General features: G+C 40.8%; 1 protein-coding gene across 1 annotated transcript in view; it reads left to right on the top strand.

The window, feature by feature from the left end:
- Positions 1-14596: 14596 nt before the first annotated feature.
- The window catches only part of Tspan7 (tetraspanin 7), a 100686-nt gene continuing 95893 nt past the window's right edge, over positions 14597-19389 (top strand). The window contains exon 1 of the mRNA XM_032890365.1: positions 14597-14722. Coding sequence (XP_032746256.1) covers positions 14642-14722 — 81 coding nt within the window. The 5' untranslated portion in view covers positions 14597-14641. The remainder of the gene's footprint in view (positions 14723-19389) is intronic.

Raw genomic sequence — 19389 nt, 5'->3', positions numbered from 1 at the left:
TGGCTTTATGGAATTCACTTGGCAGAATTTGCCTCCCAAGAGCTGGGATTAAAAATGTGATGCACCATGCCTGATCCAACACTGCCTAGCATTTTAATGTGTAGTTGTACCACAATTTTTTAAAGACACATCAAGGTGATGGACATTGAGTATCTTCCAAACATATAAAAAAAGAAGTTACAGTGAACAATTTGCATACTTTTTCACACACATGTATATGTTTTTGCATGTATGCATGTGTCCATTGACTATAATTTCTGAATTTAGACTTTCAGTTTCCACTAAAAATGAGTCTACATTTGTTTCTTTACACAGAGGGACATAACTTTCAAAGTACTCAAGACTTTTAAGATGTCAGAGTGGTGGTAAGTTTTGATGGTTAAATAGGCAGATGTTAATATTACTATACAAATCAATTAATATCCTACTCAAAGGGTAAGTATCTTTGAGGCTAGCCATTGTTTTACTTGTTGTTCCTGTCAGAAACATTACTAGTTTCTGAATTACACACAAACTAGAAATACTCACACATTCACTTTTCTCTTTTATTCTGGCCTCAGCACCGTAAAAATGCCAGTTAATAGTGGAGTGAGAATTTCCTTTAATTTTCTGTCTAGCCCTCTCCTCGGTAATTTTTGTCTTAGATTGCCCATGATGGACCTAAAACCATCATGAACTGATTTAAATCACAAAACCATCAACAGTAGAAGTGAAGTTAGCCTACCAGCAGGTATTTTAAAACCAAAGGCTTAAGCATAGGATGTCAAAATGAATCCAAGGGTTCATTTAATAATGAAGGGTTTAGTAATCCCAGGTACTCACTTAACTATTGTACCCCAAGTTTACTCGATTGTAAAACGAAAAAAGATCATAGTTTAATTTATTTGTTATTTTAATTTTTATTAATTTTTTCATTCAATATTTTGACCATACCTCCTTTTCAACTCCTCAGAAATCCTCCCCATCTCCTTCCTCCCCCACTCTGAGTTTTTAAATTCCACAATTTTGCTTATAGCAAAAACTGTTTTATATTGGATGATATACACTCCCCACCATCATTTCACAACTATCATGCTTGTTATGAAACAACACTAAATCTTACTATATGTAAGGTATTCTAGTATTTTGTGTTCAATTTTATTCCTGTATTTTAAACAACGTGTTTATTAATTTTGAGCATAACATAGAATGTATTTTGATCATATTGATTCCTTGATTGGTATTGTCTTAAAGGCCAGAGACCTCTTAAACTAATATCATAATTTACTAACAGATTGATTCCTGATGTTGAAAACATTAAGTTAAGTAATCTCTCTCTCTCTCTCTCTCTCTCTCTCTCTCTCTCTCTCTCTCTCTCTCTCCCTCCTTCCCCCCTCTCTGTCTCTCCCCTCCTTCCCCCCTCCTCCCCCTCCCCTTCCCCCCCCTCCCTCTCCTTTCCCTCTTCCCTCTTCCTCTCTTTTTTTCACTGTTTGGTTGGTGGTTTAGTCTCTGGAAGCTCTGGGGGGTCAGTAATATGGAGGAGTTCTGGCTTACGTTACATATACAGCATCTGTATGTTTTATTGTTTAAATTACATTTTAACTAGCTAGAAGAAAATGTAATACTTTCATTTTTTATTAATTATATTAATTTATTGGGGGTGGTAAACTCCTGTCAGGGCACACATGTGGAAGCCAAAGGACAACGCATGAAAGTCTGGCCTTTCCTTGTAACCATGTGGGTCACATGGTCATTGGGTCATCAGGCTTAGCAGCAAGTGCCTTAACCCACTGGGGCATCTCATCCATCTATTATATGTATTTTTCTGTGTCGGTTTGCTGGTTGCACTGCAAGCAAAGATAGTAAAAACAAACTGAATTCAAATGAGTTAGTGATATGAGGAAATATGACACTGAAGTTAGCCAACGTTAGTTCATGTTTGATTTTAAAAGAAAGGTCAATCAGCATGATAAATGTGATAATAATGGCACAGTCTCTTGAGCAACTAAAATAGACAGCTTTTGGTTGAATTATCTGCAACACACGCTTTCATCAGTTGTATATTTCTTGTAAGAAATATATTTCTTATAAATATTGTGATCTCTGTGCAAGCATAACATGGTTTAAATAAAAGATCTTCAGCAATCCAAGATTCCTATGCCTTCGGAGTGAATTGCTTAGAATTGGATACATATAAGGCATAGGCATCCAGAGAATGTTTATCTGCTAGTTAGTTGTCTGGTAAGAAGACAAGCACACTTGAAAGTGAGCTGATAGGGAAAAAAGGTTAGAGCTTCCACTTCAGCTGAATTATACTACTATGAATTATGGGGTAATAGGAGTGGCTGCAACCCTGCCTGGGATAGCCATTAGCATGGATAAAGTCATCTTCCCAGGCCATTTACTTAAAAACAAAACAAAACAGTGATTCTGAAAATGTTGCTTCAAAGAGAGTTACAGATAAGGCTCAATGCCCCAGCATAGGGGAATACTAGGGCAGTGTGGCAGGAGGGGGTGGGTGGGTGGGTAGCACCTTCCTAGAAGCATGGAGGAGGGGGATGGAATAGAGGATTTGCAGAGGGAAAATAAGGAAGGGGATAACTTTTGAAATGTAAATAAGTAAAATAATCAGTAAAAAATTTAAAAATTAAAAAAAAATAGAGAGTTACAGAGGGTTTTATGGTTCCCCCAAATCAAATATCAATGCAGATGATAATTACTAAAAGCAGATTTATTTCTGTTTTTAGTAAATATAAGTTTAGAAAAGGTTGAGAATAAAAGAAGAAATCAAAGTGGTAATGTATGAATCATGAAACCATAATTATTAACATTCATTTTTATCTCCAAATGCATTCACACTCATTGGAATTATACTATAGATATTTTTGTTGTTTCATTTTTCAATTCATCATTCATTCATAAACATGATTGGGAGGATTTCTGTTTAAACATCTGTTATGGTATTTAATGGCTATATAGAATTCCTTTTTTGTGGACACAATATGTATAAGTGAGTTTCCAATCAAGCAAACAGAAATCACTATATAGATTTGATGCAGGAAAGGACTTGATGTTAGCAATTTTCTACAAAGTTACAAAGTCTCAGAAAATTAGAGAAGGGTTAGTTATTAGCTTGTCACGAATTATCCCAAACATACTGGGGTGTAACAAACTTTCTTAAAATCAGTGAGTTTATCTGAGAGGCGATTGTGTGGTCAGCAGTGTCAGCTGAGCTCCTCTGGACAGTTCTTGTCTCACCTAAGTTTCTCCTGCGTCTGCAGTTGGGGATATGTTGGTTTTGCTGACCTTGGGGGGCAGGGCTGCCTTACATATCTAAGGCATCAGCTGGACAAGCGGGCTGCCTAGACTCTGCACACGGTTAAGTCACTCTCCACGAAGCTAGTCTGTGCTCATTCTCATAGGGTTTTAAGACAGTGAGTAGAAACACTTGGGTTTTCTGAAGGCTTTAGCTTGACACTGCTACAATGTCACTTTCATAGCCTTTAAGGATTCAAAATAAGGAACAAAGCCAGCCCAGATTCAAAGAGAAAAAAAAGATTTCACTTTTATGGAAATGGCTTTATCATCACCTTGAAAACAAGACATGAGAGCAGATGGGGGAATACTTTAGGAGGCAAAAGGGAGCCCATAACAAAAGGGCAAGGGGGACTTAAGGTGGCAGTGGGGGAGGGGGGTTGACTGAGCAAAAAGTAAGATGGCACATATACTTGAAAGGGAAGAATGAAATCCATTATTTTGTGTGCTGACCTGAAAAATGTTTTTAAATGACACACAGAGAGATAATTTTCTAGTTTTGCAAACATTTGACCACTGTGTATTTTGTTGAGACAGCAGAAAACCATACCACTACTGTGCTGGGGCCCACGGGGCTTTATCAAATACAGCTCTGCGAACAGTGCTGTAACTACTCCTTTAAGAGGCACTGCTAGCACTGAGAGTTCAGGAATCCAAAGGCTTCACTGTTGTTAAAACTGTCACAGATGCTGTTGAGAATAAAGGGTTCCCTGTAGTCTTGCTGTTGCTTCTGCTGGGAGGACCCCAGAGATAGGAGAAAAGGCTTCTCTTTCTTCCTCATACTACAGTCTGTCTACCAGTACTTCTCATTGGCAAACCTCACAGAGGAAGCCAGTTGGGAAGAGAGCCAGAAAAGTGTCCTTTGTAGGTTTCTTTCTCTCTGTAATACAAAAAGGAGTATTAAAAGTAATAGCGGAGAGCTAAGTGAGATTTGGCTATGAAATGATACCATGTATAGACCGACCCTCTATCGCTAGATATTTAGATGACTTCTTTAGAGATACAATATAAATATAGACGGTAAACACAGCGGTGGGAGTGTCCAAATGCTATGAACAATGACACCTCAGTTCCAAGAACTGGGTTTAAGCTTAGTCCTGTTGTCCCTGAGCTTAGCAAGAAATGGCCAATGGAAAACAAAGGACAGTCCAAAGGCTGTCTGGTCCGTGCTTCCACCAGGGCATTTGTGTTCATCTTCAAGGCCAAAGTCTGGGCATTCTACACATTTGGACTTCCTAATGTTCAGAGTTGACCTCAGAAACTCTATCCACACTTCCTTTGTACCAGATGCTATGCTCAAAATAGAAGGGAAGTGTCTAAAGCAATTTTTTCAAGAAAGGAAAATAAGCTTATTGCAAGTGAAATACAACGTGGAAAAATTAAGTGATTATTTTTCACAGGTGAAATTTCTTCCTCAGAACACTGACTTAATGAACACTAATACATTTCACAGCTGTAATCACTGAAGTGCCATTTATATTTTCCACTCTGATTTATATGTAACAATTATTTATGGTATATTTCATCTTAATGGACCTTTTGCTTTGATACAGTTAAAGGAGTCTAATAATTCTATAGTATGTATACAATAAAGTTTACTTCACTATTTTTCTTCCCTAGGACAGGGTAATATCCCCAAGGATAGAAATCTTGTTTTTTGGCTCACAGCTGTAAATATCTTGTATAGCTGTTCTTAACCTATGGGTTAATCAGATATCCTGCATTTCAGATTTGCAGCACATTATTATGATTTGTGGCAACAGCAAAATTACAGTTATGAAGTAGCAACGAAAAAATGTTATGGTTGATGGTCATCCTAACATGAGGAACTGTATTAAAGGGTCACAGCATAAGGAAGGTTGAGGACCACTGATCTAGTAGTTCATTTATTGCAGATAGAACACAATTTTGTAGAATGAATAAATGCAACTAAACTCATTACTGATGGCTATTTTAAAAGACAGTGTCTGCGGGACCTATCATGACTGCCCCCTGAAAGACCCAACAAGCAGCTGAAAGAGTCAGATGCAGATATGTACACCCAACCAATGGACAGCAGCTGACCACTGTGGTTGAATTAGGGAAAAGCTGGAAGAAGCTGAGGAGGGGCAACCTGTAGGAGGACCAGCAGTCTCAATAACCTGACCCTGAGATCTCTCAGACACTGGGTCACCAACCAGGCAGCATACACCAGCTGAAATGAGGCCCCCAACACATATACAGCAGAGGACTCCCAGGTCTAGACTGAGTCAGAAAGATTCACCTAACCCTCTACAGAATGGAGGCCCCAAGGAGTGGGAGGTCAGATGAGGTGGGGGACATTCTCTGGAGACAGAGGAGGAGGGGAGGAGGAGGAGGAGGAGGAGGAGGAGGAGGAGGAGGAGGAGGAGGAGGAGGAGGGATGTAGAAATGCCGAGGGTGGACTGGGATGAGATAAAATCTGACTGTAAAAAAAGAATAAGTAAAATTTAAGAAAAAAAATGAAATAAATAAAGTTTGAAGATGAAGGGGCAGTTGCAGTTTGCCAGTCCGTTTTACTAATTTGTGGGCTGGAGATAATAGCTTAGCAGTTAAGAGGGCTTACTGTTCTTCCAGAAGACCGGAGTTTGATACCCAGCACGCAAGTGCAGGGATTAAGGGTGTGCACTTCTACCATTTGGTTTAGTATTCTTATAAATATATTGCATACATGTGTTTACTTTTGTACCATAAGATCATAAGAGAAGAATTGATCAATCAAACACAAGAAGTGAGCAGTTAAAAGCACTTGTTGCTCTTCCAGAGGACCCAGTTTTGATTCCCAGAATAAAAATGGCAGCCCTCAGACATCTGTAACTCTAATTCCAGGTGATCCAATGCTCTCTTCTTACCTCCAATGTCACCAGTCACATGCAGGTTGCACATGCATATATTTGGGCAAAATACTCATACACATAAAACAAATAATTTTTAAAAACCAAAAGATACACAGCAAAAAAAGAGCAAAAATCCAAAACGAAACTGAAGAACTTCTCTCTAAATTTTCTTCCAAAGTATTCAGGCAGTCCCTGGTGTGTAGAAAGGTGACACTTCTCTTTTACAACCCTATCCCCTACCTATCTGTGAGTGCTCCCATTATCATACTCAGGGTTAGAGTCCTGTTAGTGCTGTTGGCCTTTTACTTCTGTTGGCTTTGTTTGATTTTGAGGAAGCTGTCTCTTACATTCCTGCCCCACGTTCTGAGCCCTGAACAACCGTACCCTCTGAGGTGCTTTTACCAAGTCCCCTTGAGCCAAGGTTCCTAAGCTTAGTATCTCCTGCTCTTTGGTGGAATGCTTTCCTCGGTGCTTTGTGTAAGCAGATTCAGGGTGTTGCACAGACATTTCTGAATTCCAGGGTAACAGTCATTTGGGAAGCTCAGGTAGGGACCATGGAGACAGACAAATACATTAACATAGTTAATATAATATTAATCAATTGATATAGGAGTGTAGATAAATGAACGTATACCATCAATTTTTGTGCATGGGTGTGTAGTTGACATAATCTAGAATCATCTTGGAAAAGGGAATCTCTACTTAGAAAATGCCTCGATCAGATTGGCCTTACGTGAGTCAGTGGGGCATTTCCTTGATTAATGATTGATGTGGAAGGACCCAACCCACCATGGCTTTGTTACTTAGTCCAGGGCAGTCGGTGCTGGGGATGTCAGATTCCTGCTTTGAATTCCAGCCTTAACTTCCCTCAGTAATGGCTTGTAACCTATAAGATAAAATAAACCGTCTCCTCCCTAAGTTGGTTTTGGCCAACATCTTATCACAGCAATAGAAAACAATGATAGAAAATATGTTCAAAGTTCACATAAGCAACGTTTCAAACTAGTTCAAAGTTTGCTCTCTTTAAGTCCTGAAACTATAATATTCTATAATCTTTTGGGTGGAGGGTTTCTTTATAAAATATTATTTTCTGATTACAAATATAAAATTTGGGGAACTAGAAAAAGTTAAGATGAGTAAAGAACTTACAGCCATAACTCTGAAAAATATATACATACTTTGTTTTAGAGACAAGTTTTTGCTTCATAGTCCAGGCTTGCCTCATACTTACTGGGTAGTCCAGGCTAGCTTCAAATTTGTAGCAATCCTCCTGCCTCCATACCCTGAGTGCTGGGATTATAGGAATACATCAATCATCATGCTTATTTTATACATCTACTTTCTTCCAGTATCCTTCCTGTAAGTCTTTATACAGAGTTAAGATGAGATTGCATATATTTTTTCTGTTATTTCCCAATAGTATAGCAACAATTTACCTTTTGGACTAAAAAAAAGTTCCTTTTACATTTGTAAATGGCTACATGCTAGTTCATTATTGACATCTGTGATATGCTCTGCTTGCGTGTGCTAAAATCTGACTCCCAAGGTTACTCAGACTAGAGGGCACTCATGTTTTCTACCACCATCCAGATGTTCTTTGTTCTTGGGGACATCTATTTGATGTCAGAACAGTTTCTTTGTCAGCCCCAAGGGTTTCTATTCTACCTAAAGCAACTGGGGAACTTTCTAAAACAATGGCCAGTACCCATCCCTAAACCAGAGCAATGAGAATCTGTCAGAGAGGAGGGCCACACTTCATAAATCCTTGTGAAGTTCTTGTGAATGTAAACCTAAGCATAATTGAGAAGATGTCTTACCTGTCCTCCTTCCCTAGGTCCAGCCATTCTGAATGTTGAGGCAGACTGTTATAACTCCCTTTCTTCCTTCTGCTGTCTTTCTTTTGCTAACTTCTCAACCTTCATACTACTTCCCAAAGCACTTCCCCAAATCATGTCAGATGAAGTCATGGCACTAATGGATGTTCCACTACTACTACTGCCTGTATTAGATGCTAACGTAGGGTCATAGCCAGAGTGAGGCCCACTGCCAATACAGCAAAGCCAACTTTTGTCCTTTTTGCCTCCCTTGGGTCCTCTAACTGCATTGCTATGCTTCTGAGTGAGCTTTTTGCTTTCGTTCAAGCTGCCTTTGTTCTTACTGTTTCTTCCCTGCAATGAGCTGCTTCTGCCATCCTCAAAGACTACCATTATCCCTTTTATACTTCAAGGCCCATTTCAAATATCGCTCCCTTATTCAACTTGTTGACAATCATCTATTGAGTCACTACTGTGCGCCATTCATTTGTCCAGCAATTTTCTTGGCGTTCCTACTGTATCTATGTGCTGAGGATGCATCCGTGAACAAAACAGACACGAAGGCCATCCTCTCTTAGAGTTTACATTTTAGTGAGTGGTGTGGGGCGATAAAACCAACAACAGGAAAAGTCCAAGCACACACATATCCAGAACCAAAACCCAAACCAAGTATGTAAACAAGAAAATGTTATGCCAAGAAATGAAAGGGACAATGACTGGGTGACTGTTTTCATCCAGAATGGCTTCTCTCAGGAGGTGACATCTGTATTAAGATTTAAATAGCAGGAAGGAAGGGACTAAACATTCAGTTTGTGTGTGTGTGTGTGTGTGTGTGTGTGTGTGTGTGTGTGTGTGTGTGTGTAAGCATACAAAGTGGGAAAGGTGCCTGGTTTGTGGGGAGACACCATACCACTTTGTTTATGCCAAAGCAGCTGAAGCACAGGGCTGAGGAGAGCAGGAGCAGACAAGGTTAGAGTCAGTGCAGATGTATTTTCCAAGCTGAGGTAAAGAGTTGAAATCTGATTCCAAGTGTAGTGATGGAAAGCCCTTTGGGGCTTTTAGACGGCAAGAGAGTGACATACTAAGGATTATGTTTGAAGAGTATGGCGAAATGTTACATAAGTCAACAGGTTGGAGGATGATAGCAGGAGCAGGGAAGAGATAGGGGTTTTGGGGGTAGCGCTTGTCTCCTTAAAATACTTGTCCAGTTTTGAGATAACAAAAACTAACAGCTCCCTTCACTTTTAGATAAAAGTAGAAAGATCTTACTATTACGTTAGAAGGCTTGGAGAAACCTACCCCTCTCTAGCCTCCTGCACTCCTCTTTGCCTCTGGAAGGCCTTGCAGTTTCCCAAACACACCCTTTCTTCAGGTGGCAGAACCTTTGGACTTGCTGTGGTTATATATTATTTCTGTGTGTCGTAAAGTAAACACAGCATAAACTTTACCACCTTACCTATTTTAAAGTACAATTTAGGATAGCTTACATGAATGCAATAATTAAATCTGGTCTTTTTGTCTGGTATCTTTCACTTAACATAATGTTCTCAAGGTTCATTCACATTCTCACACATAAAAGGTTATTTATTTCTCTTTATGAGAGAATACTATTCAATTGCATGTATACACTATAATTTGTTTATCCATTCACGATCTGATGAAACACTTGGGCTATAGTGAATAGTGCTATGGTGAACATTCATATGGAACTGTTTAAATATCTGTTTTCAATTCTTTTTGATATATACAGAAAGGTTGGACATATTGTCTGTGGTTGCCACCAGAAAACATGAAAAACTGGATGTCTTTTTTAAAGGATTATGTTATTTTTAATTATGTGTATATGTGTGTGAGTATATGAGTCTGAGTCTAGGTGCCCATGGGACCCAGAAGAAGGCCTTGCATACCATGGAGCTAGAGTTATAAGCAGTTCTAAACCAACCAGTGTGAGTACTGGGAATTATAAACACTCTTCTTCTGTCAAAACAGTAGGCACTCTCAACCACTGAGCCATCTCCCCAACCCCCAAACTCGATGCCTTAAGGCAGTAGGAACATTTTCTCTAACAGATTGGAAGGCTAGGATCATGAGATCAAAGTGTAGGAAGACCCTGTTCTTTTTTATTTATTTATTTATTTATTTATTTATTTATTTATTTATTTATTTATTTTTTTATTAACTTGAGTATTTCTTATTTACACTTCGAATGTTATTCCCCTTCCCGATTTCTGGGCCAACATCCCCCTAACCCCTCCTTCTATATGGGTGTTCCTCCCATCCTCCCCCATTACAGCCCTCCCGACAATCATGTTCACTGGGGTTCAGTCTTGGCAGGACCAAGTTGGCCTTCCCTTTCCACTTGTGCTCTTACTAGTCTATTCATTCCTACATATGAGATTGGAGCTCAGGGTCAGTCCATGTATAGTCTTTGGGTAGTGGCTTAGACCCTGGAAGCTCTGGTTGCTTGGCATTGTTGTTCATATGGGGTCTCGAGCCCTTTCAAGCTCTTCCAGTCCTTTCTCTGATTCCTTCAACGGGGATCCCATTCTCAGTTCAGTGATTTGCTGCTGGCATTCGGCTCATGTATTTGTTGTATTCTGGGTGTGTCCCTCAGGAGAGATCTACATCCAATTCCTGTCTGCCTGCACCTCTTTGCTTCATCCATCTTGTCTAATTGGGTGGCTGTATATGTATGGGCCACATGTGGGGCAGGCTCTGAATGGGTGTTCCTTCTGCCTGGAAGACCCTGTTCTTGCTGATACTCTTGGGATGAATCCTTCCTAACCTCCTTTTTTAGAGCTTCTTGTAGATAACCATTGATCCTAATGCTCTTTGTGTTACATAGATGTTGGCTTCGTTGGTCGATGGCCTTTTCCTGCATGACCAGTCTTCTACATGGACTACCTAGTTACCCTGTTTTAAAGTGATCCAGTCAGATTAAGGGCCCCAAATGGATCAATATGTCTCCTGTATTAACTTAATAACAACATTTGTAACAAGGTTATTTGAAATGAAGTTATCTTCTGAGATACTGGAGTTACGGCTCCAATTTATCTTTTGGAAGTATACAAGTCAACAGTGACCCCCTACCAGGAACTTATGTGTAGTTAAATCCTGGGAATTTAAACCTGGAACTGCAATGGAGCCATGAGGGTTCACATTTTCAACAGACTCTCCTAATGTGTGTCAGTGCTCCTAGTTCAGGCATAGGGTTGACCCCAGATGGCAGGATCTGACGTTGGGCCAGAGTTCTCAAATAAGACAGGCAAAGCTTTATTAGAACATTGCTCCAAGCTATCCCACATCGCCTAGATTTGGAGAAAACCCACAATGATCAAGAGGAGAGCCATGTTACTGCTTGTCAGAGAGGTGCGAAGAGCAATTTTGATACATTTGGTGGGCAGTTGGGTAAAATTTGGTAATGGTCCATCAGTTGTGGGCGTGGTTTCTAGAGCTACTTCCCTTTGGACACGGGCATCCTTGATTTGTACTTGGGGGGTTCAGAGTCAAGTGCTCACTCAGGAAGAGCTGAGCTGCTAGTAGTATCGTCACGCTACATAAACATTCTTGCTTTATGACAGAGCTGAAGGAGTCGCAGTACTTGTGCTGCTGAGAAATCACAAGGGCATAGCAGGAAAAGTACACCTGCCCTGGGAGTCAGTAGGGTGAGTTAACTCTGGACAACATGCCCATGTGCAGACCTGAGCAGTGTCTGAGCAAAGGTTGAGGCAGCAAAGGTGACAGACTGATATGAAGGCAGATTTGCAAGCTTAGCATCCCAGTCCCACAGGATATTAGTGCGTTCTTTGAAGGGATCCGGATCTTTTCCTCCAAAGGAGGGCTTTAAGTATCTGTGAATTAACCTAGCCAACTGTTATAACTCACATGTCAGATGTGTTATCTCCAACAAGCCAATGGGAGCTTTTACATTTTAAAAAAACGTATTCAACCTTTGAAATCAGTGTTATTTACATTAACCAAGAACAAATGAAGCCAGAGGGCTTAATTGGATTTGTCTTCAGGGACAGTTCCTTCTTATCTTCGGTTTTTATTTGTGTTTCTGTCTCAGACCACACTCATTTTAGCTTGGTACAGTCTTAATGGGCTCCTAGTCTGTAAACATTCTGGCCTTCTGGCCTTTGAGAAAACAAAGCTGTTGATAAAGAAGAAAAAGGCAGAAAAGAATCCGAGAGGAGTTAAGGGCTCAGAGGGTGTTTGCCGTTTGTTCTTTTGCAGTGGTTCTTATCTGGTTCATCAAGACCTACCTGTCCTCCTTTGGGCAAGACCTTTCTGGATTTAGCAATGCAACTTGTGGATGCAAGGAAATTTCTCAGTCTTTGTAAAGATACAATGATGTTTTTTTAACCCCAACTCACAGATCACAATTCCTTGGCAAAGCTGGTTATGAAATATTTTAATTTACTTATTAGTTACGTTACTTAAGGTATGCATATATTGATTGCTACATGTAGATCGGTTATTTGGGGTAGAATAATCTAAGCTTTCAAGAAATTAGTCCAAAATAAAGCTGCAAACAGAAATGATGAGTTAGTTCAAAGTGATGTTTTTGTTAACCATATATACTCTATGGAAACTCATCATCACATTCTCCTTGAGACAATGTTAGGAGTTTTGACCTCACAGAGTCATTTATACATGGCGCCAGTATTTTTCAGTCATTGAGCCTGACATCTTAAGAGGCGTTTCTCTATTCCTCCAGAGAGTTGTCTGCCACAATCAAGGTTCAACGGTAAATTCCGGTTAGTATCAGAACCACCAGGCAACCTTTAAAGACTCTGAGCCTTCAGTCCATATAGAATAATTCAGACTAGCTATGCCTGCACCAGGCAGTCACTGTTTCCTTCAGGTGCCAGTCACTAATGATCGCTGTAAAGTCCTTTTCTTTCATGTACATTGTTTCCTGTGATTGGCCATTTTCTTCAGCAGGCAATTCTTTCCCATATTTGTTTCTTGTTTGTACAATGACCTTCCTGGCCTGCCACCATGCAGTTCATTGCAGGTAATAATTATACTAGTCAAGGCTGATCTTGGCAGGCTTTGCCAAGCTTTTATTGACTCTATTATTTTACTCTTTCACAGAATGCATTCCTAACAGTGTCCACGTGGAGTTAGCCTGGAATGGCCTTGCTTCCTACTGGACTTTCTTCGGGGAATCAGGTTAAATCTCTGTAGAATCTATACTTTCTGTATGCCTTTGAACTAGCCACAGGACATCTAGGTATAGTGTACATTATTTTCTATTCTGTTATAGTTCACACGTCTAAAGGTCATTCTTGAAAACTGTGCTAGCCATTGGTTTTTATTATTCTCACAAAGTCATGCAACCATCACTACTATGTAATTTTACAACACTTTCCTCACTCTCAAAATCAAAGCGATCACCCAAACCATCAACTGTCCTCTTATTCCCACCCCACTCCCACAGCTCACCCATTTTTTCCCTCTCTATGGGTTTGTTTATTTTATCCTTTTTTTTCTTTTTTCTTTTTTTTCGGAGCTGGGGACCGAACCCAGGGCCTTGCACTTGCTAGGCAAGTGCTCTGCCACTGAGCTAAATCACCAACCCCGGGTTTGTTTATTTTAGATATGGATAATTCGGTACGTGATTTTTCTGTATCTGGCTTCTTTCACTATACATACTTGGAAAGTTTGTCACTTGGAAGCATGTATCAGCACTTCGTTCCTTTTTACAGATGAGGTTTCCCATTGGATGACGAGTGTACCATCGGTTTGTCAGTTGAATCCACTCGTTACTAGTATGAATTGTTGTTCTATACATTCATGCACAAGTTTTCATTTGGACCCGTGTCTTCATTTCTCTCCCATAGATATCTAGGAGTAGAATTCTTATGGTAACTTTACATTCCCTTTTGGAGCAAATATCAGGTTGTTTTCCACTTTGCTTCCTTGCTGCAGAGAGACCCCAGAGGAGTAAGATTGTCGGTGTTCTCTAAATGAGGCAAATGATTCTCTGGTAGTTTAAAGAATTTTTGTTATTGTTATCTGTCAAGCATCTAATATGTAGGAAGAATGTTGCTGCATCTCGTTTTTGTCATTTCCAAAGGTTAGGAAATCTAAAACTATGTATGAAGTTCAAAGGGAGCCTGTAGGGAATTGTAAAGTAGCAGGATTTAGGGGTCTCTGAGCTCCGGGGTACCTTACGATTCTTCCAGGTGTCTGCTTGTCACAGTCTGTTCCTGGCACCGACAAGGTGTGCTTACTGCCAAGGACATGAATCCTGAGTGTCCAATCGCAAAAGCAGGCTACACAATCCTTATGTAGCTAGGTGCAGGCCCTGTTTCCAACAAAGCCAAAATCTTAAAGCTAGGGTAGTTTGAGAAAGGCTACCCTGACCTCCGACAGGGCCTCTAGGCTCTCGGGTTCCCTCTGACCTAGGTTTGGGATCTGTGCCTGCGCCAGATTACAGACTTGGGCGGCATTCCCAGCATGCAATCAGTCTCCAGTCATCCTGCTCCTTCTCCCCAGTTCCCCGCAAGGCGCGCGCGAAGGCAAGCGCGCCGCCCAGCCTGCGCGCGCACGGGAAGCTCGCGCAGCCCGCGCTCCCCCTCCCACCCCGCCTTTCGCGGCCCCGCCTCCTCCCCCTCCCGCGCGCCCGCCCGCCGCCCGCCGCCACTGCCGCCGCCGGAGCTCTGTAGTATGGCATCGAGGAGAATGGAGACCAAACCTGTGATAACCTGTCTCAAAACCCTCCTCATCATCTACTCCTTCGTCTTCTGGGTGAGTGCCCACGCCTGGCTGCTGGCCGGGCCGCGGTCTATCAGACCGTGTGGTGATGCTCTTAGAAAAAAGGTGAAGGAAAACCCAAACCCCAAACCCTAAACCCCAAACCCCAAAGCCGATCTTTAGCCGATGGACAAGGAGACAGAGGCAGGCTGCTGGGTCGGCTGTGAGATGGAAGGGTGCAGGTCTGGGCTGCTCCAACCCTCGAGTTTGCCGACGAAGGCTGAAGTGGGCTGCGCGGTGGCGGTGGTTGCAGATTTTTCACTCTTCCAAAAAAAAATTTTTTTTTTTTTTGTAAATGCATTGATTTCTTAAACTCGCAGAACAAGGTTCAACCTGGGAAAGTTGAGTTGTGATTTGTCTGTTTTCTTTTGGACTTCTTCCCTACCTTACCCGTGGTTTGGGGTGCCTGTTGTTAAAGGAGTAACCTGTGGCGGCTGGGAGCAGGGCGTAGGACCGAGGGGGTTAGATCCCAAAAGATCCCGACTTAGTCCCAACCCTGCAGGGCTGTGGGAGAGAGTCGCCAGGAATCTTCTGCCTGACTGGACAAGGGCGATCAGTCTCCCAAGCGCAATAATGCGGGACAGGCGCCGCCACCGCGTGGAGGCGCACGAGAGGGTCTTACATAAGCCCAGGGGTATCTTTTGAGCTTCTCATGACTGGGGTCTTCCACGGTCCCTCTCAGGTTCTTTTCCCACCGCCTGTTTCCAACCGGTTATTGTGATTTTCTGTGGGAACCCAATCTGCAATGCCCAAGAGGAGGACCCCTACCACCTGGTGGCTGCGGTAGCGCCCCTGTTCCCCACATAACTGGTACTGCTACTAGTCCTTGAGCTCAATGCAGAAAGGTGACGTCAGCCCTTCAGCCCAGGCCGGCGAAGGTCTGTGTGGTGCACCTCGCCAAGGGATGCGCCCTTCTGTGCGCAGGAGGAGGGAAAAGGGGAGGAGGGGGCTCCGGGCTTATGCCTTACCTCATCCTGTTTGGCAATTCATGGAATCAGTGCAGGGCTGACACTGCAGTGGTTTCATTTGCAGAGGTGGGTGGTACCTAAAGACATTTCCCAGTTCTTTTTCTCCTCACGTAGATGCCCACCCCAGTTCCCTCTTCCCACCTCAAGCCACAGCCACCCTGCAAAGGAATGAATACCTGTCACCACTACCCTGGCCCTCCGCAATACCATAATCTGGGTCATTCCAGCTTCCAAACCAGTCATTTTGAAACCTGAGTCTCTGTTTAAAAAAGATAGATAGATAGATAGATAGATAGATAGACAGATAGATAGGGAAAAGAATGAAAAAGAAAGAATCAGGCTTGCCTTTGGTATTTTTTTCTTCTTTGCCCTCCCCACCCCAATATTAACCCTGATTTGCTTCAAAAGTGGAACGCAGTATTGAATGAGGTACTTGTATTCGGATTGATGGTAAACCGGATTGTTTGCGGTAGTCAAGGCAGGAGCTGAGATTTATTACGGATTTAAAAAAAAAAAATCCCTAATGTTTCTAGGCTTTCCTTGCCACTGCCATTGATGATTCTTCAGGTCTGGAAAACCATGGACTGTGTGGACAGAACAGACCAGGGACTCTGCAATGATACAGAGTAGCAAGACTGAGACAGCCCATCACATAAGCCTACCATAGAAGCTGAGTCTTTCTGGAATAGAAATAGCACAGGTTGAATCATGTCAGTAATGGAACTGTGGGCTAGCTATACATTCAAGGATGTCGTTGTCGTATGTTTGCCTGGGAAAAGCAGCATTACTTGGTGTGACGGTCCAACTTCGAAGAAGCCATTGCTGGGCACTGGTTTAGCTCTTTCTATAGCGCCTTAAGTCTGTTTTTGCTTTGCCCTTTGTTATATACTTCCTATTTGTTAACTGGGGTAAATCTATAGGTGATTATCTTGGGTTCCTGAAAAAGAAGGGTTATGGTGCGTGAGAAAGAAGGAATGCTGTTTTCCGGCATTTCCGAAACCTGGTGATGGAGGAGGTGTTCCAGGCTTTCGCTTTTCATATGGATAATTTAACTCTTTTTGTCCCCCCCCCCCCCCCCCCCGCAATCCGATGACTCAGTGCCTCCTAAAACATCTGAAATGGTCACTGTGCTGTCCGCCCCTGAAAGTTCCTCATGCTGCCGTTTCATTTTTTTTTTATATTTTCAAGATTTTGATATTCTTAAATATTTACCCCGAGTATTTTCAGTAGTTAAAATAGGATTCAATGATAATTTCAGACTTTACAATCAAAGGAATGACATCTCTCCAGAAAATACGACATTGAAAAGATGTTTTTCTTAATAAGCTGTAGTCCAAACGCTGGTTTGTTTTGTTTGGGCTTTGTTTTTTGTCACTGTTGTTGTTTTTTTCTGTACCTTAAATGCTATTTTGAACGAAGCAGCTTTACGGAGGCATAATATATATGATATATGTCACCCATTTAATGTATGGTATATACATACATGCTTAACATAAAAATAGTTTGCATTTTAGTGTATTTGTTGTCGTTTTAGTATATTCACAGACACAGCCATTACTACAGACCATTTTCGATGGCTTTGTCATCTCTGAAAAGAAACCCTGTCCTGTCCCTATCCCTCCCATTTTCCTTCCCACTTGTTTTTCTCCTGGTGCCAGTCCTAGGCAACCATAAATCTACTTTCAACTGCTATAGATTTTACCATTCTGAACATTTTACATACTTGAGGTCACGTGCTTGCCCCTTTTGGTTTCAGTTAGCATGAGACATTCATGATTCATCCATGTTGTTAGGTCTGTGTGAGTACTTCATTCAGTTTTCTGGTCAACTAGCATACCATTTTTGTGAATATACTGTATTTTATTTATCCTTTTGTCCATTGGTGGATATTTGAGTTGATTGGAGCTCTTGACTGTTATGGATGATGAGGTTATAATGATTTATGTGCCATTTGTGTGTGTGCCTATATTTTCATTAGTTTTGGCTATATATCTGGTGATCTGTATGGAATCATATAACTCTAAATTAATTGTTTGGAGAATGGCCATACTGGTCTTTCAGAGCAAGTGTTCCATTTTATATTCCTTTCAACAGCGAGGGTTACGGTTTCTCCATATGCTTGCCGGCATTTGGTACTATCTGGCTACTTAACCTAGCCATTCTAATACCTGTGGATTTGTATATCTTACTGTGATTCTGCGTTGAATTTCCTTAATGAATGCTAATGTTGAATATTTTTAAATGCTTAATGGTTGTTGGTCATCTCTTGAAAAGATACATATTCATATTCTTTAACCATTTTATTTGGGTTATTTATATTTTTATTATTACATTATAAATTTCTTCTATATTCCAGGTACAGTCTCTCATTAATATGAAACTTTTGCAAAATTTTTTCCATTTTGGGGGTTCCCTTACCCTTAGCTGTCTTTTGACTTATGAAAGTTTTATATATATATATATATATTTATATATATATTTTAGATGTATATATGAAGTATAAATAAATTAGCTTTTTGTTTGTTGTATTATTCAAGCTTTTGTTATCACATGGAAGAATCCTTTGCCAAAGATCACAAGAATAACCTGTTAAAAAAACCTGTTTATAAGGGTTATTTCTCAATTTGGTAAATATAACTGATATTTGACTATTTTTTGAATACCTAGTACTATGTCTGACACATGGTAAGTACTCAAATGGTTTTTTATATTTCTGGTCGTATGCCATGTAATAGAAGAAGAGGTGACCTTGTACTGTTTTAAGGGTAGTGTGGAGAGATGTTTAGTCAGAGTAATTTCCACTGTGTTCTTTGAGTTGCTTTAATTTGACTTCTTTTACTTCAGTTTAGGCTGAGAAGTAGAAGGTACTTGGACTTAAAATGATGGTAGGTTAGGAAAATCAAGAAGTATTATCACGTACCAAACAGACTACTGTTATGAAAAACAGATTGTTTTTAATCTGTACTCTTTTGTTTACAATCATTCTCTTTGGCTGCTATATTTTGATAAAGCTCTGATTATCAACAGGGGAGGATTCCTCCATATTTGGCCATGCCTAAAGACTTTTTTGGTTACATCTAGAGTGGGTTCCACTGGCCTATGGTGGGTAGAGATGACAGGTGTTGCTAAGCAGCCACCTGATGACTCCTCGCAGTGGCTGAGCTCGGCCCAGTAGCTGGCTCAGAAGATGAATAAAGAGTACTGGTAACCTTTATTTTATTGTAACTGAGCAGTAATAAATGCTATGAAGAAAAGGACAGTGTGATGTGCAGTTTACTGTTTCACCACACCACAGCATGTTCAACACAACCACTTTCAAGAAGAAAAAACATCCTCTATGGTGTACTATAATTGTTTATTTGAAGATTAGAGGTAAGTGACTCTTCGCAGATCGTGTTTCTAATGGATGGGATGGTTTTCCTTTCAGTTCAGTGAAATCACCTCAATGCTAAGTGAACACACTCTTACTTTCCTTGATTTGGATGTTTTATTTCCAGCTTTTAGTTAGAGGGGGAAAATACCTAGGAGCAAGTTATTCTGTGCTTTAAAGACTAGAAACATTATTGCATGGGACGATATTTACATTCTAAATAAAAGGGTGAAAAATGAAATTTATCAACTATGCCTGGCTTAGTTATTAAACCCATCACAGCTGGGGAGAGCTTTTAAAAGTGTACTATTTTCAGTCTGTTT

This window comes from Rattus rattus, chromosome X (assembly GCF_011064425.1).
Source record: "Rattus rattus isolate New Zealand chromosome X, Rrattus_CSIRO_v1, whole genome shotgun sequence".
Taxonomy (NCBI): Eukaryota; Metazoa; Chordata; class Mammalia; order Rodentia; family Muridae; genus Rattus; species Rattus rattus.
The sequence above is the reverse complement of the archived record's forward strand: the minus strand, read 5'-3'. Positions and strand labels throughout refer to the sequence as shown.